Raw genomic sequence first — 27,244 nt, forward strand, 5'->3', positions numbered from 1 at the left:
GCTGCATCAGGAAGTTATATTCCACACACAAATGTGCTGAAGGGTTCTGACACTTCAGATGTGCAAAGTAATTGCCACGTTTACTTCCCAGCTAATGGGGAGGCCAAAATAAATTGTACTGGGCTGAGTGGGAATGCATGGGTGGGCAAGGGAGGGGAGGCCAGGACCTTCCTGTCCTTCATGTGGTTTCATCCGTACCCGGCAGCCCACAGAGCTTCAGAGTTGTCCCCCTGCAAGTTGGCGTGGGCTGGGCATGTCACATCATCCCCTCAATGCACCCCTGTAAGCAGCCTGTCGCTGTGCATCACGTCTCCTTTTGCTTTCTGCCCGCTCCAGGGTTGCTCCGGCTCCTTGAGCCAGCACGGGGGCTGCTGGTTAGTTTGCTCTGAGTTGCCAGAGCAGGACTGGACCCCACGTTGTGAGTGGTGCGGAGCTGCACCCTGCGTGCAGGGGTGTGCTCCTCCCCGGCTGCTGAAGCACGCGGTGACAAGCAGCAGCTGTCTCTGCTCCAAAATAAGTAGGTCTCGACTGCAGGTTTGCAACTTGAGGAAAACAAACAAATGCAGAGCAGTGTGGCTATATTTATCTGAAACTTAGAAGCTGTGGTTCACAGGAAACTTTGATCACTTCAAATGTCAGGCAACCTGGGAAAAAAAAAAGGAGAAAAAAAAGCACAGGTAAAAAGCAAGTGTTTTGGAAAAGGTAAGAGCTGCTGCTTCCAAAATGAAGTACAATCCCTTCTCTTCTGGCCCCCAGTACTAGACATCCTAATCTAGAAGGCTGATGTCTCTCAGCTTCAAGCTGGGGGTACTCAGAGGCTGAGGTTTCCAAAGCCCGGACCCGCAGGTGCTGAGGACCAGCAGGACTCAGAGACCTGCCTGGCATTCAGCAACAGGTGATCATGTCTACTATACTTGTGACAGATGAGGTTCATCCAAAACAGAATATGGCATTTGGGTTTAGAGTTTGGGTTTGTTTTGTTTGCATACAAAGATTGTGATTTTCTTGAATTTATCATAATTTAAAATTAATGTCATGCCATTATGTTTTATCTCTGATTCATTTGCAATAAATTAATTTTAAGTATCTGGCATATGAAATGCAAGAGCCTTAGATGGGACACAGGGATATCGTGCTTTTGGTCCCTGGATGTTTTTATTAAGAATGAGGTATCTGATACAGTACAAAGGGTTATTTGGTGGTACCTGTGTCAGTCAGGGAGTTTCAGCAAAGCCCCATGTACTTAAATGTTTGCAAGGAGTGAAACACTTCGGGAAAGCAGTTCAGAAATCCCAGCACAACTTTTGCAACGCTCGCCCAGACCTACTTTACTATTCTCTTTGGAATTCCCCAGTTTCTGCAAAAGCCAAACCTGTTGCATGGGAATTCACTGTTCATGCAGAAGATCTAGTATGCTATCCTTCCACCTCGCATTGTTCATGTGCAGTGCTCTGGGATAACAGCTATTTCTGTATCTCTGCAAATCTACACTGTTACTCTGAAATTACTGCTACTTCTACCATATCCACGTGCTATCCATTATTGAAGCAGAGTGGTTAAATGTACTGTGAGATAAGGAAAACATTTTCCCCTGTTCAGTTTTGTCCAGTGAACTTTCATGCTGCTTATTAATTGATAAAGACAGCAAAATAATTCCATTTTACATATATACATTCAAATTCACTCTATACCTCCTATTATATATTCATGCTCATCCCAGAGTAGAGGGCTATCATTCCTTTGCAGAAGCAATCAGGAAAATGTGGCTTATGGTGTTTAACAATATCGTCAGGGAAAACAGAATTCCTTAGGCCTTTTAGTTTGGTTTTCTAAATGTGAAATAGTTTTGCTGATCTATCTTTAATCCTTTGGCCTTGAGAATGGGAAATGAAATTGTCTTTTCTCAGATACGTCGACATCAGCATCCAAATCAGGACTTTCTCACTGTGTGCAGAGAGGGGGAGCGATGTTATTCAAGTACTCAGAGATAGAATCTGTTTTTCAAAGAGAAACCGGCTTCCACAAATTCAGTGGGTTTATCTGGGTTCTGCATTTTTTTCTTCTCTTTTTCCTCATTTTGCATTTTGCATAAGATCTAGTTTTAGGGATGACTGATGTTAAGTTCCTAATGAGCTGGCTCCACAGTGTGGATTTTCATCGCATATTTTGCTGATTTGATGCTGGAAGCTTGCTTGACCTTGCTTATGGTATCTTCCATAAGATACATACGTATGATCCATCCTTTCCTCTTCCCTCTGCCCCATGTGAGGGGATGTGCCAGGGCAGGCCCAGCCCCCCCAATATTCAAACCATCACTGCTTTTCTGTGTAGCTCTTCTTCCAGCCAATGTCCTAAAATGCCCCACAAAACCATTTTCCCTTCTCATTTCCCCAGCAAACACAACTCTGACCACTTTCCAGGCAACACTTCTGGCACATCATTTCCTGATCTAATTCTTCTAATTACCCTAGGGGCCCATAATAACATTTAAAAATCAGAGTGCTGCTTCACTGTCCAAAGCCTTTCTCTAGCCAGTGCTCATATTGGCTCTCACCAGAGCCCTGCTAATATTCTGTCTTTGCTTTCCCCCTCCCACAGCCTTGCACTGACATTCCTGTCTTACACACCAGTATTTTATGTCCTTCATTTCTCTTTTTTTTTTTTTTCCCTTGGACAGTACTAATGCACTCCTCGTTCATCAGCCCTTTGCACCATGCAGCACTGTTAGCATTGCTGCAATAACTAAGCAGCTACACTCTCTGCCTCCTCCATCACCTTTGCAAGCGCTGTAGGGTTGCATTTGCTCAGGACAGGAGCGGCTGCTTTCTAACCTGCTCCTGCCCGACCTGTCCCCGCTTCCTCTGCAACCTTGGCCAAGATTTTTCCATATTAGCAGTCGACTTCCCAGTATGATCTGGACTGGTGGCTCAGCGAGCACCATCCCTCCCTTTCCAGACAGCATTTTGGTACCCAGGTGTCTCGCATCCATGGGGTAGGCGGTTGTGGCTATTGCATCCAGTGGTGTATTAGTGATCTGTTGCTGTTTTCCAGGGAAAGCTGGGGTTGCCATGACAATTGTGTGTTGGTCGAGCCAGTGCGTGCATGGCCTCCGCATCCGCACACCTCCAACACAAATGCATTCATTCTCCTGGCCTCCCCCTGCAGTGGGGTGGGGGCAGTGGCGGGCGATGCAAAGATGTCCAAGCTGAGATGCTCAAAGCAGCCCTCCAGCATGGTGCAGAGGGGTGAGAGCTCAGGGCGTGCTGGATGACTCCCTTCCCCAAAGAAAATGACTTTTTTTGGGGAACAGGGGCTGGGGAAAGGGGCTTGGTCTGCAGTAAGTCATTCTGCACCTTCCCCCACCTGCCTGGTTTGGGCCGGTAGGAGGACTGCTGGGTACAGGAGCAGACGAGCCAGGGGAAACACTGCAAACCACAGCTGATTTGCAAGCACCCCTGGCTGCTTATGAGAATCCCAACCTGAATTAAGGGCTTGTGGCACTGCTGCAAATGAAACCTCAGTCTCCTGAGCCTCTGCCTGCAAGCCGTTGGTTTAATTTGCAGTCGCGTTTGCACAATTTGCAGTTGCATTTTGCACTTGAACGGAGCATCCCAGCCCCTGAATCGGCACCTGGAGCTTCAAAACTTGGGCCTGATCCTAGTAGGGCAGAAGTGTGGGGCGGCCCCTGTAAGCTGGAAGCAAGGCTTCGGGCATTTCTGTGTGCACATCTTTCCTGGGGGATGCACCGGAGCTGCCTCAGCCCAGGACCTGGATATGCAGAGGAGCAAAGGGCAGGACTTGACTGGGCAGGACCTGTCTAGTGCTGCTGTGTGGCAAAGCTGCATTGGTGTGGCAATTTGCCTGGGCTCGCAGCAGGACTGCCTGCCTGGGGCACGGCTTTCTCTGTACACCACCGCACCGCATGCCTGCGTGCTTGTACTAGCGTGGTCCCTGCTCACGCTCTTATTTCTGCCTCTTACTGCCTCCTCCTCCCAGCAAAGCAGCTCAGAGGGGCTGTGCCTGCCCTGCAGGGTGCCAGCAGCGCAGGGGGAGAGCCAGTGAGATGAGCCGCTCCGGGGCCACCTCCTCTGCCCCCAGCACAGGACCTTGCCCAGGCACGGACAAGGTCCCTGGTGGCTTGTGGTACATCCATGTGGCAAAGTCCAGGCCTTGTTTCCCCAGCTCAGGCACAGGCTGCCAGACCTTGCTTTGAGAATTTGCTAAAAGCCTGTTGTCTTCATCTCTTCTGGGCATGCTTGGCCAGCGAGGAGGCTCCTCTGTCCCCCAGTATCCTTGCCCAATACCAGGCAGTATTTCACCATTTCCAAGAGCAATGCAATCCCAATTAATCTTTACGATCTTGTTTCCTCCACTGGTCCAAAAATGACAGCCTGCCTGCAACTTGTATTGCAAAAATGCATGAGGCTCCTTTGCTAGAGCAGCAGATGTTGTGCTGGGTGCTGCAGAAATAAAGCTTAAAAAGCAGATGATGTCCCAAATTTAAATAGACCAAGCAGACCCAGGGACCTAAGAGAGATGATTCCCAAGGTCACATAGGAAGCCTGTGGCAGACGCAAGGACTGAACATAGATCTCCTGAAGCCCAGCGATGCTGTGGTCTCAGGTCTGTCTTCTCTTTTGTCTTCCAGTCCATTAGGAAGACCAGTTAATGAAATGGAATTAATAATGCCAGTTGCAGCACCAGCAATGCTGTAAAGGGAGACAAATTTAGCAGCACAGGCTTAAAAGCGGTAGGCTTGAAAATGGGGGTAGGCTGCAAATGCCATGCAAGCCTGCTCTAATGGGGGAATCCAGTAGGTCAGCCAGAGTTTTAGGGTCTCATCAGCTTTACTGATCAAATCTTAAAGGAGGAATGAAGATGTACCAACTACCTCTCCCAAAGGAGAGAAACACCCGATTTTAAGGTTCCCAGCAATTGAAAAAAGTAGTCCCACTGGAAAGAATCAAAAGACTTTTCTAGGTCAACGGCAGGAATAGAGCCTTCATTTCTATGATCCTCACGGTTCAAAAATAACATTAAAGAACCAAGAGAAATTATCCACTGCTGAAGAACCAGGAGTAAATAAAAATTGATTCTTATGTGTTAGATGTGCTGTTGCCTGCAGTAGTCAGTCAGCTCAAATGGCACTGCAGAAGTGCCAGCCATCTCTGGGATGGCTGGTGAAGAGGATCTCTGCCAGGTTTGCTGAGGCACTGCACATCAGCGGTTCGAAAACCAAAACAAAAAATTGTTTCTTAACAATAGCGCCAAATCTAAGGACTTCCCCCCAAATGGCTCATTTACTAGGATTCAAAGAAAGGCTACCTCATTCCAGGGGAGGGAAGAAAGTGCCTCACCTGATTCTTTCACCCACTCATTTGACTCATGTCACATGGTTGTTGCCGAAGACCTTACGATAATCTCAGACTTTGAGCAAAAACGGGCATGAAAAACAGATCTGCTGAGCAGAAAGTGAAACAGAGGCAGCAGAGCAGAAGCTTAGCAACACATCTCAAAACACACTTCTTGTCCCTGAAAACAACCCAAATATTTTGACTGATTATTTTTAAAAAACCCTTATAAACCCGGGCATTTCAAGACTTCTAAAAGAAATCTCAGGGAAGCTGGAAATTATGTGACATGCCAGGACACGGGGTTTCTTTTGTTATGAGTATTCGACTCCAGACTTAAACTGCACCAGTTTAAGACCATATTGTCTTTTTTACCAGCTTATTGATTCCTTTTGTGGTCTAAAGACCTGAGAATAAAATGTAATTGATCTCCTAAGAGGAAACACCGAAGACCCAGGGCAAAAGACAGCAAGGACAGAGCAGTCTATGTACCACCTAGACTGTGAATAGTGATGGACCTGAAATAGCTGTCAGCATCTCCCGGCTCGTGGCCTTTTCACCTGAGCTGCCTCTGAGTGATTCTGCAGCCCAGAAAATGTGTTGTGCAAGAATGAGTGCAAGACAGCAGGAAGGATGAGAGCAGAGCCAGGATCTCACCCATCCCTCTGCTATTGACAGCCTCCTCACGAAAATGTAATTGCTGGCTGCCCTTGGCTTGGAGTACTCAGGCAAAAATTCCCCGTTGCTCTTTAGAGCTTCGAGACATATTAATGCAACTTTTAAAATAGCATCCCCTCTATTTTTGTTGCTAATGCTAAGAACAAATTAGCTTAGAAGAAAAACCCAATGATCTCCCTTAATGCTATTGTGTTCCTGAAGTGCTAAATGTCAGGATCTTACAGCACCAGCGCTGCCCTCAATGTGTCCCCAATGATGCGTTGACGCGGAGCGATGCAAAGCGCTGTTCTGAAAAACATAATCAGTCCAAAGTGTCTTCAAAGTCACTGCACTTAGAGCAGAACTGGCGATGGCTTCAGCTCTATTTTTGAATTTGTTATCTTTAAATATTCTTTGAAACCAATGCTGATTTCTACCCTGCCCTCCAGCAGGATTGTTAAGGGACAGCCCTGAAGTTTAGGGCCATGTGTGATCCTTCCCGTGGTAGAACAGTGGGTACTTCTGAGCTCTTATGGACTGTTATGTCAATTCAAGTATATTTACCTAAAAAGCCTTAAATTTTGCTAACTCTTACCTCATCAGAGCTCATCAGTGGTGCACAGGCAGGCTGGATCACCATAGAAGTGGGAGGACATTCACAGGGAAGCAAGGTAGGGCTGGAGAGCTAGTCCTGACGCGGGGTTTGTTGTGTCCCTGTAAGCAGCACAACCCTGGCGGCCCACACACCATGGCAGGGTGCCCGTGTCCTTTGCTGAGCTGCAGTCTGCACCTCATCCAGCAATCCCTGCTGGGGTTGGAGGGAAAGAAATGAGGCAGACAGCAATACCCTACTCATGTGTTAACTTGGCCAGAGGTTTCCCTCAATGGGAGGTTAGGATGGGCTGAAAGGAACCGGGTAACTTTATTTTACTGAGTCCTTAACCCACACATCCTTCATACACAGGTCATTATCTTCAGCAGAGCTACTTAACAGGCAAATACTGATGAGCCCACTTGGCTTATGTCTGTGCCATCAACATTGAGCTTTAGGTGACCTCACTAAAACATCTTAAGATCTGTAATCATTTCAGTAACATCCCGCAGGATGGCTTCCCCTGGACAGTGCTCTGAAGGGAAGGGAAGCAAATTCCACTTACTGCTTTTAATCCTGCTTCTATTCATGATCACAGGAAAACTCTCCTCCAACACTGCAGTATCCTGTGGTTGATGCCAAGATCTCTGACCTGGACATGTCTCACCCTTTTAAGATCCAGGCAGTGCTATGCTTATTTGTGCCTTCCAGCCTGCTCAGTAAATGTTTAGTTGGTGGTCCTGGTTTAGTTCTGTTGCAAAGTAGTTGTTCTCACCCTCAGTCGATTGATGGCCAACTGCTTAGTCCTAATTCTGGCTCACTATTTACTGAATAATTTAAATTCTCATCGTAGAAATGCACTTTTTATCAATTGCCATTTTAGTCCTGGATCCACCCAGTGCTCATTGGGATTTTGTTAAACTTTTTGTGCAAGTCTGTGTAGACACACATAGAGCGTTAATGCCAGGCGCTGCCTCTCTCCCTCACCTGACTCAGCTCCTGGGATAAGTGAGTGCACACTGGAAGACCTTCTCAGCCCATTCGCATTTTCTAAGTATGTTCATCTCACAGTTCCAATTCAGTTCTGTTTCTGACACAGATGCATTGTTCTTGTTACTGGTGGTAAAGTGATGGATTCTGGTGCCCATGAATTAAAATAGCTCTGGAAGTAGCGTGGTACAGTCCAACCACATGGGCCAGGTCTGAAGAGATACTTTTCCAAAGGGAAATACAAATTTAAGCAGGAAAACAGATGGTATGATTCATTTTGGTAGCCTGGGGAAGGAGATGGAGACCTGAAGTCTGGGGCAAGAAAAATCCCTACCAACAATGAATGAAAGGAGAAATCACCACTGTTTCATACAATACTGGGATGTTAAATGTACATGGACAACTCTTCTGTCCAAACGGAATTTGTCTTTTATACCTGACTGAGAAATGTGGGTTACAGTGAGACTAAGCAGAGATTTTGTGTCTTCTCACTGCTGTGTTGCTGGTGGTACATACCTAATAGCCATGAGTTTCACTGACGCATGAAGTTTGAGGTCTCTTTGGCTTTTTTTCAGGGATTTCAGGATTTAGGAGTTGCAGATGAATGATGGCTCTGTTTTATATACACTGCTTGTAAATACCTCGTATTATGGATTGGTGCTGGGAATCCCATCACAGAGCTGCAAACAGTGTGCAGGACAAAAAGTATCAATAGGGATATTTTGTGCTCTTGCAAAGGGTCTAAACCAATCAGACCATGATGAGAAATCATCCTTTGCCAATCCATTTCTTCCTTTTTTTAACAAAGCCAGGAAGAACACAAAATCAAGACTTGTAACATTGTTTGTAGATTATTTAATCTTACTATATGCAATGATAATTGAAGCCAGTTCTGCACCAATTAGTTAATTATTTCCCTGTTAGGGGACTGAAGATGCTGGATTCAAGCCTAGAGCAAGTCTTTGGGGGGATTTCTAAGGCAGTTTTGAAACATGAACAATAGCTATTGGCCTCCATAATCCCAGCAGAGTTTTCTAGGTAAAGGTTAAGATCACACTGTGGTGAATCTCTCCTTAAATTTTGGCTTTCTTCTATGAGATGAGTTACCTGAGGGAAGGATAAGTGACTTGCTACTGCCAGTTGGAGGAGATCTCTGTTAACTCAGGCATTAAAGACCGTTAATTTTTGGAGCCAAAAGAGCAGAGGGGTTTAAACGCTGTTCCCCATGCTGATGGGTACGTGACCCACTGTGTCTGTGCTGGTGTCTGTTTCCATATAAAAAAGCTAAACTCAGTATAACATGGCTAAAGTAAAATTATTTCATAAACTAGCAGGTTCTAAAAGATTAAATACAACCTCAGAGCTGAGAGGTCCCCAGCTGGGATTGTTCTGCCAACGATGACCGGACCAAGTCTGATATGCTGTATCTCAGGTCACTCTTCAGTGAAATGGGGTGACTTTTCATGGAGTTTCTTTGTGATTAATAACCACCCCACACCCCAAAATCTGAAAAGGCAGATATGTTGGGTGGATGTAAAGCATTTTCTTCCAAGTATTTATCAAATACCGTGTGGTCATTGCTTAGTTATGACATCTCTGGGAGGCTACTTAAAGTAGTTTATTGATGGGGAAACTGAGGCAAGGACAGTGTTTTACCCAGGGGAGGAGTGTCGGTGCTGGTGTTAAAATTCTGCCATTGGCGGGCTCACAGTTACTGGTGAGAGCACACACTTTTTCACAAATTGTCCCATATATCTGCACTCTTTGCACCTCAAATCCTGGTTTATGCAGCATTTTGAGCAGCGGGAGGAGGCAGTGCTCATACCCCGCACACCCTAACCTGGATGCAGCTCGCAGTGCTCGGCATCCTGGTGTAGCAGGGCTTGGCACGAGGGGCTGGGGGGCCGTGTGGGTCGCCCAGTGCCTGCGGGTGCTCGTGCCTGCAGGGGGAGAAGGGTGATCCCTGGTGGTGTGGGTACTCTGCCATTTTCTTCTCTTTCTGGAATAGTTTTGAAAAATATCAAAATGTGGTTTGCTCTGTTGGGGTTGGATCCTGCCCTTGGTTTTCTCCTGCCTGCTCCCTGGCCTCTCCTAGCTGGACAGAGGAGAGTGGGGCATCAAAACCTGGAGCGGTAGGGGGAAATTTGCCCCTCTCTAAAAAATGAGGAAAACACCAGATTTCATCACTCTCAAGAAATTTCTGGAACATGAATAGTCACAACCATACAGCCACATAGGAAACACTGCTCACCCCCCACCCCCCCCTCCACCCACACCCAATTTGTTTTTATTTCTTTGCTGTCAGGTTGCCTTAACCATTTCGATGGCTTAGGAGGCTAAGCCGCTGAGCACAAGCTTTTGATTTGAAAGGGGACTGCATCCCCTTTTCAAAGGAGCCTGCTCCCTAGGGCAACCACATCACACTGCTGATTTGCTGCAGTGGAGACCGCAGCGTGTACAATATGCCCTCCCCCCTCCGCCTGTGCTGCTTACAGCATCAGTCCGGAGCCGAGCGGGGAGACGGGAGCGATACCCGCTAACCCACCCATGCTCGGGAATGCCTGACTGGTAACGCAGTGCCTCCGACGAAAGGACCGGCAATTCCTCAGCTCTCCGAGAAGCCAGTGCCGATTCCACCAAGATGGACTGTCTTTGGAGCAACTGGAAATGTCAGGGTATTATATCTATTCTAGTGTTGCATGCTAGAAGGAATGCATGTCAGAGGAGGCAAAGGCAGGATCCATCCATTTTTGCATTGTTCACCTGTGGGCCTTTGCATGCTGTTTTCTCTCCCTCCCCATGAAGCTTTTCTTTGGGGGTAATTTAAGAAAGAAAGATAAAAAGCCCTTAATTCTGTTCTTTGAATGTATTTCTCCCATCTCCAGCTGTCTCACCCTGAAAGCATCCAGGATACAGGACCTTCTTTCCCACCTTACAGCTCATTCCCAAAGCATCCGCCCTTGCTGTTAGCGGTATCATTTCTCATCCCTGACTCTCCGTTGGGCTGCCGCTGGCTTGATTTCATACCTTTTGGGCTTTAGGAAAGCTGGGTGATGGTGAATTTGTGCCTGCTTGGGCTTGTGAGGGTTCAAGGCGGTTGTGTTGGGCGCCTCAGTGCATCCTGCCCACGGACACACCCATAGCGAGGGCTTAGCCTAGCGTCGACACAAAGAAAACGCAGCTTCGACAAGAAGTGCGATAGCACCGAGACGGCCGCGGCATTGCCACCCACTTCGTACTTTGCTGTAGGATTGCTTTAAAAAAAAAAAAATTAATCCCTTCGTTGTGCTTTCAAGCACTCCGCTGAGCCTTTCGGAGGCAAAATATTGCAATGATGTTGTCTTGCTGCTGAGTAGGCGAGGGCAACAATAGCATCTCCCTTTTGGGCTTATTTTCAGCTTATTTTGAGCGGGTCGGTGTCTGCGCTGGGTGGGGCTGGCTACCTTCCCGGGTGCCTCGGACAGCTTTTCAGCCATTTTTAGTCAGCTTCACACTTCCCAGCCAGCATCCAGCCTTTGTTTTGATAAAAGACAGTCTCTGTGACGCTGCTCGGTAGGCAGATTAGAGGGAGAAAAGCTAGCGGCTTGATCCTGCCGGGCAGGCTGCTGTCTGCTTCGGGCAGGCTTTGTTTGAATGTATTTTTTAATTTTAAGGTGCATGTTTACGCTGAATAGACTGTACATGATGTTTATGCTCTCAACAGGGTTTAGCATCATCTCATTAAAGGGTCCAGGATGCTTGCAGACACGGTTTCATAAACACAGCTCAATGTAACAGAAGCCAGGAAACCTTCCTAAAGTGTTTTTTGGGGAGGGGAGGGCAGGGGGAGATCTTTCAGACAGACACTTGTCTCTGGGGATTTTGATATTTTTGCAATCTTAATTCAGTTCCTATTTGTATTTATGGTCTGAGGGTTTTTTTAGGGAAGACGAATAGCTGGAAAGTAAACAGGTGCACCTGTTAAATGCCAGCCTCCAGCAGCTCAGGCTTTCCGTACCTCAATCAAGAGCTAGGGTTTTCTATAGGATTGCATGATTCATTAAGCTTATATGGGAGAGCCACAACGAAACTTCAGGGTCTTTTCATCTGAGTTTTGCAGATAAACTTCCTGGTTAGGTGGGGTTTGGGTTTTTGTTTGGTTTGTTTCCAAAAAGGCTCAATATTTTGCTGATCCTTATAAAAACATTAATTTGCTGAGTCAGAATGCTGAACCACCTGTATTTAGAGGCAAACTAAATATTTTCCCTCTTTATCAGAAAAAAAAATATTTTTTCATAAGTTAAAAAAGGGGGAAATAACAAAGAACATGTTGCTATTGTTAATTAATAATTAATAATAATAGTAGGCTTTCTCTCCTTCTGTGCTCTCCTTTTTGAAACCAAGAGGTAGATTTGCTGAAAATTAAGTGACACAATATGTCCCATGCTGATTTGAAAAAAAACCCCAAATCTGAAAAAATCAACGCAGCTAAAATAAATCACTTGCCTCAGTTCCACATCATTTGCATATTTTTTTCTTTTTCTTGGGTGGTGCTTTATGATTCAAAAATGATCCTGCAGAAAACGTGAAATAGTCATAGCATATTATTTTTGTCGGCAAAATTCTTTGATCAGCCCCAGATAAAACAGAAGGAATTTAAAATTCAGAAGAATGAAAACTAAAGACTTGATTCATTGATTCTTTTAATATCTATTATTCATGCGGTCTCTGTCTCAACCCAGAATATCAGTTTCATGCAAACATGGAGTTGTATAATTTTGCCAACTTCATTATCAATGGAATTATGGTTCCTCTCTGAAAACTCTGGAATATGTCTGTGAACATAACAAATGTAGACACAAACCTCCGTAAATACAGAGCATATTTTTACTGAAATTATGGAAAAAACCTCAGTTAACACTGAGGTTAACATAAGTTTTAATTAATGAACAGCCAAGCCTGCAACTAGCTGTATCATTGGTTTGCCCTTATAGTACTTATAATTGGTGTAAAATTGGGTGGGGATCTTGAGAAGCTGCAGGGACACTTGGTGAGGCTTTGGCTTTGCCCCACTAAATCTACATGCCGTTACTTTCCTTGCAATGAAGCAATTGATGCTGCTACATAGGTTTAGAAATACTGCAATGTGTTTTACCTATCCATCCTGCAGGTACAGCATGATTATGTCAGTGGTAGATCATGATACAGTCCCTCAGGGGAGCGGGAGAATAATTCGCCCCTGCTGGGCATATGCTTCATTCAAAATATTATCATAGGCAGCTTTGGGGAATTGCAGCTGACTTCCACACCCAAGTCATCTTTCGCACTGGAAGGTGATGCATTTGAAGTGGGCTGGGATGGAGCCATGCATAATGCATGAGCGTGCGGAGAAACGTCTCCGACTGGGCATGCTGGTTGATGTGGGCCTTCGTGTAACAACGTATAGCCAGTGCCAGCCGCGTGACGCATCGCAGTGCGCAGTTCCCAGAGGGGAGCTGCGGGATAAGGTGTGCCTCCAGGTTCAGGTGGTGGAGCAGGTCTCTGTGCTTTCCCCAGGGACTCGGCCCAGCTCGGCAGGACTCATCCCACTGCCTTGCTGGAGAGGTTTCTCTGATTAGGAAGGTCTTTGCACCCCAACTTGGTGGAGCTATTTGATGTTAGTACACTGGTCCCCATGAGTATTCCCTCTTCCACTATTTCTTCTACATGCCAGCTCTTGGGTGGTCATAAGCAACATGCTTGTTCCTGAAGCTTCAACCTCCTGCAAGACTTATTAAAAAAGAAAATCTGAAAGATCCAGAGAAAAAGGCCTGTGAACCGTTCATAGAAATGATCCTAAATATTATCCGCATTATAATTATACTTAATGTGGAAAAGGACTGCAGACTTCATCAAATCCATCTAGCTGACATAACTCCACTGGGACTGGAGTTATTGAGTAGCATTTTCTTGGCAGCTATTTCCAGAGAACCAGCTTTCTTGCTTGCTTGATATATCTATTGGTTTCCAAAGGGTGCTGAGAAGCTGCACCAACTATTCGTGGCAACGTTCCCCACTTTAAGACTGATGAAGTTCAATGCCAATAATATGGATGCTATTAATCTATAATCTTATTGACAGTTCTGAAGTCTGTCTAATTACAGCTATTTTCATGAGAATATAATTTCAGCCAGTTGGTACCTTCAGTGTTTTCCTGAAAATATTTTGGGCTGAACTGTCAGCTGCGATCCACTTGTCTTGCTCAAATGAGCTCTCCCTCTTTTCAGCAGCTAAAGATCTGTCCCAGTAGTTGGTTCTTATGTTGGATCTTGGAGGAACTAAAATCTTGGAATCAAGTCGTCATCTGATGTAACCAATTTAGCTAATAGTTTCACAAAACTACACTAACTTATGAGGAATTGACTTCCTAATTTCACAGTTGACTTCCTGTGAAATTTGAATTAAATTTGTTAAGATTTTTTCCCACTTTCAGATTTGCTTTCATTTTTTTGTCACTGCTGCAGAAATTGTATCAATCCTTCCTCAAGCACATTCCTGTTGATGGCAAGATGACTGCAAGATCAAGAGCTTAATGTTAGAGGACAAACTGTCTTAGACGAGCTTTGCACTGTTTGACTGGCAACCATCCCAACAAACACCTTGACCTAGGTGGTATCAAAAAATCAGTGAGATTTCAACAGCTCTGCCAAAATGTGCTCTGCACACCTGCTGTGCCATGTCTGAATGTAATTTTTTCTTCTTTTCTTTTAAGAATAGATGGACAATATTCTTCCATTGCCAGAGCAAGGAGAAAATTTCCCAAAAGTAATATTATTTTAAAGTATTCCCTGAAGGGTAATTTAAACTCTAGCAAGAGGGTGTTGATGAGGCAATAGCTGAAGGCAACATTGGAGGGCTGCTTTTGTTTCATTAGGTCTCTGGGAAGTGAGTTTTGGTGAGGTTTTTTTGATATCAGAAGGGATACTCTCTCCACGTCATATTTAATTCTTACAAATAACATAGGTCTGAGCCATTTGTTTTGAAAATCTGCAAATTTTCAAATGTTTGGATAGAGTTAGGAAGGTTCCAAGTCTGTCATTTTGGTCCAGGAGCATCTCAGGAAAATCTTAACATTTCCATAGCATTATGTGCATTCAGGGATTCTGCTTGGTCTCCTTGGTTTCTGCTCACTTAAGGTGAGAGCAATAACAGCCTCCATAGAAAGTGGCCAAGGCAGATGGTCATAAGGTTTGAGGAGCAGGAGGTGTGTGGAGGAAGCTTTCTCCTGCCGCTGTTAAATCCTGGCCTTAAAGCATCTCTCGTGAAAATGGTAACAACAATAACAACAATAACAATAATGACATTAATAATAATAATAATGCTAAATAATACTACAATAGACTTTTGTGCGGCATGGGTGTAGGGCTGATTTTTTATTGCCAATCCTCTTCTGTCTACCCAAGCCCACTCTGGTGCCTCACATAAGACAATCAATCAATACTTTTTTGTTCACATCTTGATCTTGCCAGTGGAGTAGGATATAATGTGGAGGGTATCCTATATAAAAATTTTCCTTTTCCCTGGTCCTATTCCTGCTCCAGGTCTCCTCTCATCAGAGTCTGGGGACCAAGAAGGTCTGAACTCTCAAGTTGAGTTTTGGGGTAGGTGAATGATAAAGATATAAAGCTGAACTGAGGACAGGAAGTTAATGGACAAAGTGTGTACAAGAGGTGGAAGAAGCATGGAGAGATCCCTCAAGGCTGGAGAAAAAGGATAAGGAGAGATGCCTCATGAAACAGCACAGATATTCTGTCTTGGCTCTACTGTTAATCACAGCAGTCTCCTGAAGGCACCAGACTGCTCATTAAATGGTGTATCCATCTGTACTACATTTGAATCAGATCTGTTGTGGGGAGGGGAGCAATGGCCACATTGGATCCTTCACTGGAGAGAAGAGGGAAAGCCTGGTCCTGCAGCCTGTGGTTAAAGCTGCAAACTGGAATTTCTTTGAGCGTGAACAATATTTACTTCTATTCAAAGACTTACAGCTTTGTTGCATTTGTTGTCAAATATTGTTGCGACAATGCTGTAAACAAGATTGCCCTTCTTAAATTAGGTTTCCTGATCTTTTCACTGCCAGCAGGTCTGAGAAATGACTTACGAAGTCATTTATATTTATGAAGTCATAATATTACACTGTATACAGAATTAAAGGCTGTGTGTAGACAGGTTTTTCTCACTTCTCATTAATACTAATATTTCATAGGGAATGAAGCTGCACAACCCACTGATTTTACCTCCTAAGGGGGCCCAATGGGAACTCCATTGTGGGGACGGCAGCTTGATCACCTCCAAGGGTGTTATTAGTATGTGAAGAGCATATTGGATCTTTTTTATTCGATCATCAATGCCCATGGGCCTCATTTGAAGGCTGGATACAAGGGTTTTGCATACACTTTTTCTACTAACTTCCATGTAAACGCTGCTTGATGCATGTTCATTTTTCATACAGTTGTTGCAGTAGAGGAAAAACTTGCAAAGTCAGAAGGAGAGAACAGAGGTTTTTAGAGGAAGGGAGGGAAAAGCTGTGGAAGATGTGAATTGTCCAGTCTGTGCTCAGTTGATCTTCATTAATTTTCATCTTAAAATGCTTTCTTTGAGACATGGAATGGAAAGATCCCTGTTTCTCTTACAAAAATATTTTTCAAAAACATAACCACACAGGAGTCTGAAGGTGGGAGGACATTTTAGTTGGTTTGGATCGTCTATTCTCCCTCTGGCATCTCCGCTCAGGAGCCTTGGACTGCAGCTGCCCCACACCACAGTGCTTCTGAGGACCACGTAAACCACCAGAGCCCAGTCCTCATGTTTCCACTGGGTCCCAAGAAGAATGGATTCAGAAGCATCACTACTTAGTCCACCTCAGCCGTCTCAAGTTGTTCACCCCTTGCCTCCAGCACTGCCTTTCCAGCCCCCAGCTCTGTCTTCTGGCTTTTTTTGATGCCAAATACTGAGGAGCAGAAACATTTTCTGCTGAAAGCCATGATGAGAGCTGGGAGAGCTTTCAGGCACTGTACTCAGGAGCAGTTCCTTGCTGGCACAAGCACTGCACAGTGTTGCTGTTACTTATATTTGTGAGGTTACTTTTAGCTTGCCTCTCAAACATGGGTATATACCAGCTGCTCATATTAACAAGTGGTTGCTTGTATCATAGAGTTTACCTTTGTACATTGTTAGTCTGGGGGTTGGCCCCAAATGGAGGACTCACATTAGTTTAATGGGACGAAATTATACCATATAGTATAGCTGAGACACTGATTTGGCACTCTTGAAAACTTTTTCTTTCAAATAGAAGGCTACTTGAGTAACATTTTACAAGCTCTGCTGTCAGTTAAAAAACACAGGCAGGTGGTACTTTCAGATAAATAGCTCATCAGACATGCTTCTCCAGAGAAATTTGTCAAAGGCAGTTGCAGTGACCTGCGTCACTTCTGTCTTAGAGGTGGCTGGCAAGTCCTCCTTAATAAATACAAATACTTTTGAGTCTGAGGCAGTTCTGGCAAAACCCAGAGTCCTTTTATACCTCCACAAATGAGCCAGAGCTCTGGTGTGTTGTACTGGAAAAGACGCTGCTTCCCTCTTTCCAGGAGGCTAAAGGGAGATCATGGAAAGCTACAGCTGAACAGCTTCTGCATGTTAATGGGCATGGTCAGGATTTTACAGTTGGGATTTTCAAAACAGAAGGAACCCAAACCTCAGTGAAGCAGAGGCTGATTTCAGTGCCTGTTTTCCAAAATCCTGTTTGCAAATTCTAGCTGCAAACCTTAGGTGGTCTGAAGTTGGCATTTTGGCTCTCAGAAGTGTATCTTGCTTAGCCAGGCAGATTGACCCACTGTCCAATTGCATGCACATCACATATCGACAGGCTCACGTGGCACCAGCCTCCTGCTTCATGCATATTCAGCATGCATTGCTCAGAATCATGCCATTGTAGTTGGGTCTGGGCTGTGCCGTGCACACACACGCACACACACATGCACACACACTGTCTGCAACACACCCAGTGCTTGCAGGACCCTTGACCACAGTAGGACCTTTTATTCCTTCCCTATGGGGCAATTTTTCACTAAGGATTGACCAAAGCATTTAATTATTATGTCATTAAGTCATGCTGTGAGGGATCCCCTGTCCTCTAATTTATCTGGGGAACACTGTACCCATGTAAGAGCCAGGCTTGAAGCCTGTCTCAGCCTGGCCGAGCGTGGGGCCAGCACGTGCTGGCAAGTGGCTCTGCAGAGAGATGTGTGTGCGAAGGTGTGCAGCTCCAGCTCAGCTCCCGGACCCGCCGTTCTCATACTCACTGCGTCCCCATGTGCTGGGGAGGCTGGTCTAAGCCTGGGTGGTCGCCTCTTCGGCATGCAAAGGAAGGGTGCAGGCATGAACAGGCAGCTACCCTTCATCAAAGACTCAGGCCACCATTCATATTTTGTGACCTGTTGAAGGGCAGTAAACCCATGGGGTCAGCAAGTGTTTGAGGAAGTTGCTTGCTGTCTTAATCAGTTTCATATGAATATAGGATGAGGTGAAACTTAAAGCAGACATATAAATGTGGTGGACAACCTCATCTTTCATTTTCATTCCTGTTCAGAATAAAAAAAAGGCTGTGGAGGCGGTTGATGCACCCAGTCCTGGGTTCACCTGATGGTGAAGGAGCAGATTTCTCCTGGCTTTGCCCCTTGGTAACTGTTTGCAATGCCAGACACCAATGTGACAGTGTGAACGGTTATAGGAGAAAATGGTACCCTGAGGAAGCCAGGCAAAGGATCCCAGCCGGTGCACCTCTGATCACTTTTAAGGGAGATTTGTTTGTGTAAGGAAATGTAGGACAAAAATAATATTAAAAGCCTTTGAAGTGATTGAAGCTGCAACTGAAGGAGCAAACATGGCTCTGACACATAGCTCAGGTGTTTTCAGCAGCATTTAAATTCCAGGGGAACTGATACACCTCAAATTGCTGAGGCCTGTTGAAAAAAAAGTGCTTTCTCCAGGGAAGCCCACAGACCATGGCTGGACCCCACAAGTCTCCACTGATTTCTAGCTCTGAACTCTCCTTCTCCACCTTCCCTGCCCAAGGAGCCATGAGGTTCACCTCCCTCCTGCACTCCCTTTTCCAAGGTGGTTTGGCTCACCCCCTTCTCCCTAAGGGAGAGGAGGAGGAATGGCTGTGGGAGTGGCAAATCCTGCCCGAACAGCTGGACACAGCAGCAGTGCCGCAGCTCTCCGTCCCTGCAAGGGAAATGAGGAGAAGGCAGATTTGGTTCCTGCCCTTGAAAATCCTAACTGACCTACTGCAGGCTGTGGCTAAGGGGTTGTGTGTGTCCCCAGGCTGGACCTGTGCACTGGGACAGCCACGTAAAAATCATTCAACTCATATCCCTCCTCTGTGCTGAGATTTTCCACCTAGCAGTTGGCACATATTTTTTCCATGCACATGGGAATATTTGCCTCGGGTCTAAAAGATACAGGATCCCTCTCTCCCAAGTCTCATTTGGCTGGCGAAAGGGGGCAGCTGCCTTTTCATCTCCTCTCTCGCGCATGCACATATGCCCAGAACTGTGTCATTTGGCCTCTGTCCATCTTGCTCTGAGTCGTGGCAAGTCTTTCCTTACCTGATACAGCTTAGTAAATATCCCAATCATTTCATGGCATAAAGGGGCAGGTTTCAGGATATACACACACTTGGTCAAGTCCGTCCTGAGTCATTCAGCATCTTCCTTGTTGAGGGGAATGAGAAAATGCAGTTCGGCATCTCTCTGCATGAGAATACAGCCCACTTCCAGTCTGCAGGAATATGAGGCAGAAGATCCTAGAAAGAAAGAGAGAGGGCTTAGTTGCTCATTTTGGGTCTTACCACCAAGTGGCGTTAACTCAGGGAACTCTACTGAAATGGGCTTTTGTATTTTTTGGCTCAGCTCTCATTTGTTTGCCTGTCTACTGCCTACATCCCAGGTTCCCCTGGTGCGTGGCCTTTTTCTTTCATCAGCAGATGATGTTCCATGTACAGCATCCTGAGCTAGCTCACTTGTGCTCACTTCATTTAACGTGAAGGTATTGTGTGCAGAAAATGTAAGTATCTCAAAAAGGGAGATTTGCATAAATTTCCAATACTCTCCTTTGACAGAGGAATTTTTAAGCATAAAAATGATCAGGCTGTGAATAATACCTCCTGTCCAAATGCTTGCTGGTGAAAGCACACCAGTTGCTGTGCTGTGCTGCAGAATTTTGCAGCGCTTCGACTGAAATAGAATATGAAAAATGGTAAAAACTGCACACTTGTGTTCTGGATGCCATTTTGTAAGGATGGTTTGTGAGTCGCATTCTCCTGCACCTCAAAACTGTGAGCAATTGGTGGAGCTCCAGCTGCCTGCATCAATACAGCTGGGTCTGCTGCTAAACCCCCCAACATAGGTACATGCTCTGACTATGTTGTAACTGCATTTGGAGCATTACCTAGTCCATGCCGCTGGGTTTCTGCAGGAAGGAAACTTGGGCATGTATCTGGAAAGACTCTGGCCTGGTCCCTGCTTTGTAAAGCCAGCACTCAGGACCCTAGCATGTACCACCAAGATCCCCATCCCTTGACTTCCATGCTGTCCATAGATCTATTCATGCGTGTTCATGATCACAGGTCCAGTGCTGAACGCTGACACTTAAAAATATGAAAGAGTTATTATACTGTGTATATTGATGGAGAATATAGTAGGATGTCAATCTTGCATGAAGAGAAAAAAGCTCAGTAATACAATAGCAATTTTTGCATTCAAACCCATCACTTTGAAAAGCAATGCTAATATGTGTAATAGTAATGAGTAATAAAGCTCATTGACTCAAGGCAAACATGCCGCGGTGACTCACAATTTTTGGAGATTAGATGATAAGAACTACTAGGCTAGATTAATTTTGTTTCTTTTCGTATTTGTGAATTTTTTTTTGACAGATTGCAGTTTTCCTGAATTTACTCTTTGTTCAGAATGATTTGACAAGTGGCATCTATGAAATCTGTTTGGCTGGTGGTGCGTTCAAGCTGTTCATGAGGACTTGTGCAGTGTGTGCAATTAAAGCTGTTTTGTTTAGATTGTCATGAGCATGTTCTTTGGCTGGATGAAAAGTCCTCTCAGAAACAGGTTATCGGTGTAAAGAAATTAAATTCACTTTTGTGGACTGGATATTCAGCAATTGTTTAATAAAATTTTGCTTTTATAGTGACTATTCCTGATGGTAAGATTGTTTGCTGGAGGGGTTGGAATAAACTATACGAACTGGGTGAAAAACACTGTCAAAATTAACTCCTTTACAAATGTAAAAATATATTGGTTGAAAATGGGTTTCTGCACTTGCTTTGCTCTAACATCTCCCATGGATCTAGATAAGGAAAGTTATCTAACAAGCAGAAAGTTTCTTTTTAATATTTCTGAGATGGTTGGATTTGCAGTAGCAAAAGGGATTTACTCTGTATTTTAAGGTCCCATCTGAAAAATGGTTCCATGTAACTATTAAGCAGTGGTAAAACCAGGAGTCTTTTCCTTTCTTAAAACTTAGGAAATAACAAAATCATATTGTCAAAACTTTGAATGGGAAAGTGGTTTATATATTGTGGCTAACCCGAAACTTTCTCATTCATTTATCAACAACCCAAACTTCAAAATGCTTTGATCAAGCATTTGGCATGTGGACTTGTGACAAAAAAACAATCCAGACTTTCCAGAGTATGTAAATGCAAGCTAGGGTGAAAACTTGCCATACAGCCCTAGCAACAACACAAACCCCAGCTTGCATTTGCCTTGCTGCTGCAAGAGACCCACCATGCTGCGGTTGGAGATTTTCATCCTTCTTATCTAACCCAGACACAGACACATGAAATACAAGGATTTCAAGTAGGTCATCGGTCGTCATTTCCTCAGTGCGTTGCTGAAGTCACTTCACTGCTTCTGTTGAGGAGTTCCTGTCGATGCTGATGTGAGCAGGAGCATCACTCCTCTCTTCACCCTCCTGCAAGGACTCTGAGCATTGCAATGGCCATGGTGGCTGTCCTCAATGCTCTTCCAGCTCCTGCCTTTAACATGTTGGTCTTCTCTCCCCAGCTATCGACCTGTTGTACTGGCGTGACATCAAGCAGACAGGGATCGTGTTCGGCAGCCTCCTGTTGCTGCTCTTCTCCCTGACCCAGTTCAGCGTCGTCAGCGTCGTGGCCTACCTGGCCCTCGCCGGCCTCTCAGCCACCATTAGCTTCAGAATCTACAAATCGGTCCTACAGGCCGTGCAGAAGACGGACGAGGGCCACCCCTTCAAGTGAGTGCTTTGCAGTCATGGCCAGGGGCCATTTATCTTGCAAAGGATCCATTCCCAGTGGCAATTCACATTTCTTTAGCTGCCATTTTTGTACTGGAAAAAATTCCTTTCTTGCTCATAACAGGGGAAATAATTTTTTCTGTTGTCCAGTGTCTCAAGAACTGTAAGGCTGTATTGGCTCAAATCCTGGGTGGGGGGAACAACACAAAAGCCATCGTCCTCTGAGACATGGGAATTTTTTTCCTGAATTTCAAAAGATCCAGAAGATTTTAAGCAAACAGAGAAAAAGAGCTGCATTAGAGCTAATGATAATACAGTATCTCTGCAAGCAGGAAGAGTGTTGTTTCTGGGCATACTCTATTTGCCATAGAGAGAAACTATTTATATCTTTTCTTCAGCACTGCTTGGCTGTGATGTGGCAATCCATTACCCTAGGTGATGGTGCGAGTGCCAATGCCGGTGCCCTTCTCACCCTCCGCAGGGTCTGGGTGGTTTGTTCGAGGAAAGCAACGATCCTTTCTCCTCTGCTGTGCCAACAAGTTGGTAAACCAGATCATGGAACTGATCTAGTTTGCAAACACATACACTGAAAAAAAGTCTTGTTGGGGTGCTTCTCCTTCTGTTTCACTTGGGTCAGTTCTGCTGCGACTCACAACATGGGCATAGCTCAGAGAGGGGTGCAGGGCAGGCAGAGGGATGGAGGAGGGAGAAGGAGGCAACACTGCCAAAGGTGACATGTGGCCAGACAGCAGCTTTTGTTCCTCCAGAGGCGGCCAGCTGGAAGAGGTGTCCCCCTCTGCAGCAGGAAGTTTGTGGGGAAACCCCAGCTAGGATTTGCATCCCCCTTTGGATGGAGTAAAGAGAGAGATCCCATCAAGACCAGGCTCTGCGCAGGGAGAGGGCAAGGCTGGAGGCAAACAGCCCTGGCACAGCCTGCAATTGCTCAGGGAGATGGGTCATGCAAGGCAAAGACAGTGTGTGCTGGTGGCTCTGTGCCTGCAGGAAGGGGGACATGTTCCTCCAGCACAAAGAAATGAGGTCCGGGGAGGAGGGAGTGACGGGGTAGACAGGCATGAGCGTGAACAGCAGGTGAACCTGCCTGGGTTTGTAACTGGACCTGTGTTTCTGGCAGAGCCTACTTGGAGATGGAAATGAATCTTTCACAGGACCAGATTCAGAAATACACAGACTGTCTCCAGCTATACGTCAACAGCACAGTCAAAGAGCTGAGGAGACTCTTTCTCGTTCAGGACCTCGTGGATTCTTTAAAAGTAGGATTGCTTTAAATATTTTTAACCCCTCTCTAGAGGATAAATCTACATTTCAAAGTGCTGCTTCCCATGTTGACAGTGTCGTCATAAAACCTAGTTTTGTGTAGCTCCAAATATAAAAGTTGCTCTCCTTTTTAATTTTCAAACTGCTTGCTTCCAGCAGTTTAGAGTTTGGCAATCTGCATTTGAATGTATTGATCCATAATACAGGAGTTATAAAAGTTGTAGGACCAGCTTAGCTCCACTGCAGTTCTAGAAGCATCTCTGTGTTATGCTTTCTATGACTTTGCCACAAAATGGTGTGTTCCCCTCTGTTAATACTTCTGTTAATACCTCTGTTAATCTGGATTTCCTCTAATGGTGGCATTTCCTGCTATGGAGGAAGGTCTTCTTTCCCTCCCTGCTGAGATAATTATTTATTTTCAGCCTTACGCCCAAGTAGGCGTTCTTCAGAGCAAAAGAAAGATCATTAAGAGAGCAGACATGGGTTAGGCTTCTAATTACTAAAGATTTTTAGAAAAATGTACCCATCTCCCAGCCTCAAGAGTTTTCAGTCACTGGGATTATCACTGTGGGGCTGTGATTAACCAGGTTAATGATGACCCTTGCCATCATCAAAATTGGATGCAGAAATCTGCCTGTGCCATGCTCAATGCAGAGTCCTAAATGTATGCAATTAAGCCTTAAATATACGTGAAAGCTCAGCTAAGAGGGTGAGAAGCAGTGAACAGCAGAACGGAGAATGGGGTTTATACACCCAGAAAAAGTACCTAGTTCCTAATGTGCCTTACTTAACAAGTCCCCTTACACATTAAAAAAGGCTAACGTGCCATTATGTTAGCTAGTTAAGTGAACTAATTTTTTCTTACGCTGACAGTGGAGGTGATGTAATGATCCATCTTTAATCTAGTTTGCAGTACTAATGTGGCTGCTGACTTACGTGGGAGCCCTCTTCAATGGCTTGACTCTTCTGATAATGGGTAAAAATCAACATTTCTTTTAAAATCTATTTTTAACTTTAACTCCCTCGTGATTTCTACTTAGACAAAACAGCCTATCCTCGTTGTGCCTTCCCCACAGTTAAACCATTCATTTTTATTTCGCTTTCCAGTAAATATTCATTATCCCCATTACATTGTCCATCCTGCTAGAACTAATTTGTGTCTTATGGTTTTGCAGCTACTAGTCCCAGAGCAATGGGAAATTCCATATTTGGGAGGTTTGAGCAAAGTTCATTTTTAATACAAAGATCCCTGGTGGATCAGCTGACCAAGTGGCATGATATGTGTTTGTCACTGTGTGAAGTAGGTCTCTTCTCTGGAGGAATTTGATCGGCAGGAATATAACAGTGCGCTCTTTTTCTCCTCAGCTGTGGTGTCTATGTTTACTCTCCCCGTTGTATATGACAAGTACCAGGTAAGTCTGTCAGCACGGTGTAGTTCAGGTGTCTGGGTGGCTCTGCCTTGTTGATGCCTGACTGACTCGGTCTCCTTTTGCTCTTTGCAGGCACAGATTGATCAATACTTGGGACTGGTGCGGACCCACATAAACACTGTTGTGGCAAAGTGAGTTCAGCAGCAGACTTGACCAGAAGTCTTGCTGTGATGTTGCAGTGCACTGGGGGTGGCTAAGAGCTGGGTGGTCCTGGGGACAATGTGCCCTATGACTGATGTCCTCCCCAGCTCCTGGCATGCAGGAGCCTGTGGGAGGGCAGATCCCTGGAGGAACACAGGCCTTCTCAGCTGAGTGTAGACTGCGGCAGAGCTGTGACCCTACATCCTTCTCTCCCCTCTCCTGCTGTTTGGGGGAGCTGTGGACAGAGTAGCCCAACCAGGGACTCATGTCCATACTTTTGCCTGGCCAAGACAAACCAGAAGGAATGTGTTAACTCCCTTTCCTACTGACCACCCCAAGGCCGGGTTTTTGCATTCAGTGACTCTGTCCTTTAGAGTTAATAATACCATTTAAGAACAAAGTGGGAATTAGAACAACACCCTGTTACAGAAGGAAAATACCTGGAAGCACCACGATCTTGAGTGTTTCAAACCATCATGGAACAGATGGAAGACCTGGATGAAATTTTTGATGCAGTCTGCTCTAGTTCCTAATGTGCTGCCTGTATCAAAAGCTTTTGTGGGATCCCTAAGGGCACGGTGAGGGTCTAAGCATAGTTCTCGACACTTAAGAATTAATAAAGCAGAATGGCTGGACTGGGAGGTAGATCCATACATCTCAGCAGTTCGTATCCACGGCTTTGCAAAAGTTGGCTGAATAACGGGTATCCAATGGAAGGTTACAAAATGGTGAGGTACAGAGAGCAAGTGACCCACAATGAGATGCAGAGGAAACTGGGCTTGTTTAGCCTGGCAAGGAGGGAGCTAAGGAGTGATTTCATAGCAGCCTATAAGTACTTAATGGAAAGTTACAAGATGATAGAACCAAACTCTTCTCAGTAGTGGCAGATGTTATAACAAGGAGCAACAACATAAATCCAGCTTAGGAGGTTGATGTTGGACATTAGGAGAAACTTTTTCACTAGGAGATTAGGACAGCACTGGACCAGGCTATACAAGGAGGTGCCAGAACCTCCTTCCTTGGAGGTTTCCAAGATGCAGCAAGACAAAGCTGTGGCCAACCTGATCTAGAATTGAGGATAGTCCTGCCTCATGCCTGAAGTTGATTCAAAGACTTCCAGGGGTCCTTTCCAGCCAATATTTCTGTGATTCTGCAAAACCCTTAGCCTTGGGCAGGACTAAAAAACTGTACTGAAAATTCTTTGTTTAAACTTCATTCCTGGCTTCCAATAGACAATAGACCATGGTAGAATAATGAAGCGGGGATAGTATCACTGAGAATATCCCATGGTTCCATGAACCACCAAAACCCGGGCCATTTACAACTAGGGGCCTGTAAGAACACATAGATGGGCATCACCCCTTTTTCTTATTTTCTGTCACCTGTTGTGACAACACACCAAACGCAAGCTAAAGAGATTACCCCTGGATAAGACTCCAAGTGGGGATCCACTGGAATGGAATAGCTGCCTGACCATATAATCCTCCTTTCTTCTTCTTTATTTCTAGGATTCAAGCTAAAATCCCAGGTGCTAAGAGAAAGGCAGAGTAAAGCAGACATCAAGAATTCATCGACTACAGTAGTGAATAACAGGGGAATCTGGAGTGAAACAGCTCTGTTCTTACACTTTACTGCAAATTTATCGTTCTTTTTTTTCTTGACACCATAATCTTAGAAACATAAAACTCAGAAGCAGTGCTTTTCCCCTGCTGCTTCTGCACTTAGAATATTTGCAATCACTTGTGTCAAGCACTAAAGTATAGTAAAGAGAAAAGTGTACTAGATGTGTTTTTTTGTGTTGCTTATAAAGTGCATGATGGTGAGAGCCTAAATAATACTGACCTTTTTTATTTTATTTTTTTAGTGGTTTTCCTTCTTCTATTGGCATTGCTTCTATAACTTTTAATGTTACATGTGGCTAGGGGCTTTCCTGCTTAGCGCACTGATGCAATAGTTAAAATTGCTTCTACGTCACTGGGTTGCTGGTTGGATTCATCTTTATTAACTATATAGAATTGTAGACTGATGTTTTAGTGTTTTCCAGCACAAATAAAATAAACAGTAATCGGTACTTATGGTAATCAGTTTTGTATAACTCAAAAAAATGAAAACAAAACCCAGTACTTTTGTCGTAAGGAATTGACAGGCTGATTTACATGTATGGTAACTGGAAAGTTCCAGCATGTTAAATTTATTACAATTTGTATTACATTCTCTGTAGTTCCTAATGGACTTAATTATGGACTCTGAATATTTGCACTTATGTACTTGATACCGAATGCAGAAATAAATGTTACTAAATGTAAAAAGTTCTCCCTCTTGTTGCCACTGGGATTATCTTGACACATGCAAACTGGACACATATCGTGCAAAAAGACGCATTTTTTCTCTCTCTCTCCCATTGAGATCTGCACACACTTTGCCCTTACAAAATGGTGCAGTCCAACAAGATCATCTGTAGTACAGCTCATCTCATAGAATCATAGAATCAAAGAATCATT

General features: G+C 44.8%; 1 protein-coding gene across 1 annotated transcript; it reads left to right on the top strand.

Annotated features, from left to right (window-relative positions):
• The first annotated feature begins 9,961 nt into the window (after positions 1-9,961).
• RTN1 (reticulon 1) lies at positions 9,962-27,052 on the top strand. Its single transcript, XM_009575884.1, has 7 exons — positions 9,962-10,265; positions 21,690-21,897; positions 23,030-23,168; positions 24,079-24,148; positions 24,538-24,584; positions 24,675-24,733; positions 26,252-27,052. The coding sequence occupies exons 1-7, from the start codon at positions 10,232-10,234 to the stop codon at positions 26,292-26,294; spliced, it is 600 nt and encodes a 199-aa protein (XP_009574179.1). The 5' UTR covers positions 9,962-10,231; the 3' UTR covers positions 26,295-27,052.
• The last annotated feature ends 192 nt before the right edge of the window (positions 27,053-27,244 follow it).

This window comes from Fulmarus glacialis, unplaced genomic scaffold (genome assembly GCF_000690835.1).
Source record: "Fulmarus glacialis isolate BGI_N327 unplaced genomic scaffold, ASM69083v1 scaffold37924, whole genome shotgun sequence".
In the NCBI taxonomy this organism is placed as follows: domain Eukaryota; kingdom Metazoa; phylum Chordata; class Aves; order Procellariiformes; family Procellariidae; genus Fulmarus; species Fulmarus glacialis.

Coding starts and splice junctions, on each gene's coding strand:
- RTN1 (XM_009575884.1), top strand. CDS start 10,232: ATGGACTGTCTTTGGAGCAACTGGAAATGTCAGG. Junction 24,585..24,674: donor TTGTATATGACAAGTACCAG/GTAAGTCTGTCA, acceptor TGCTCTTTGCAG/GCACAGATTGATCAATACTT. Junction 24,734..26,251: donor ATAAACACTGTTGTGGCAAA/GTGAGTTCAGCA, acceptor CTTTATTTCTAG/GATTCAAGCTAAAATCCCAG.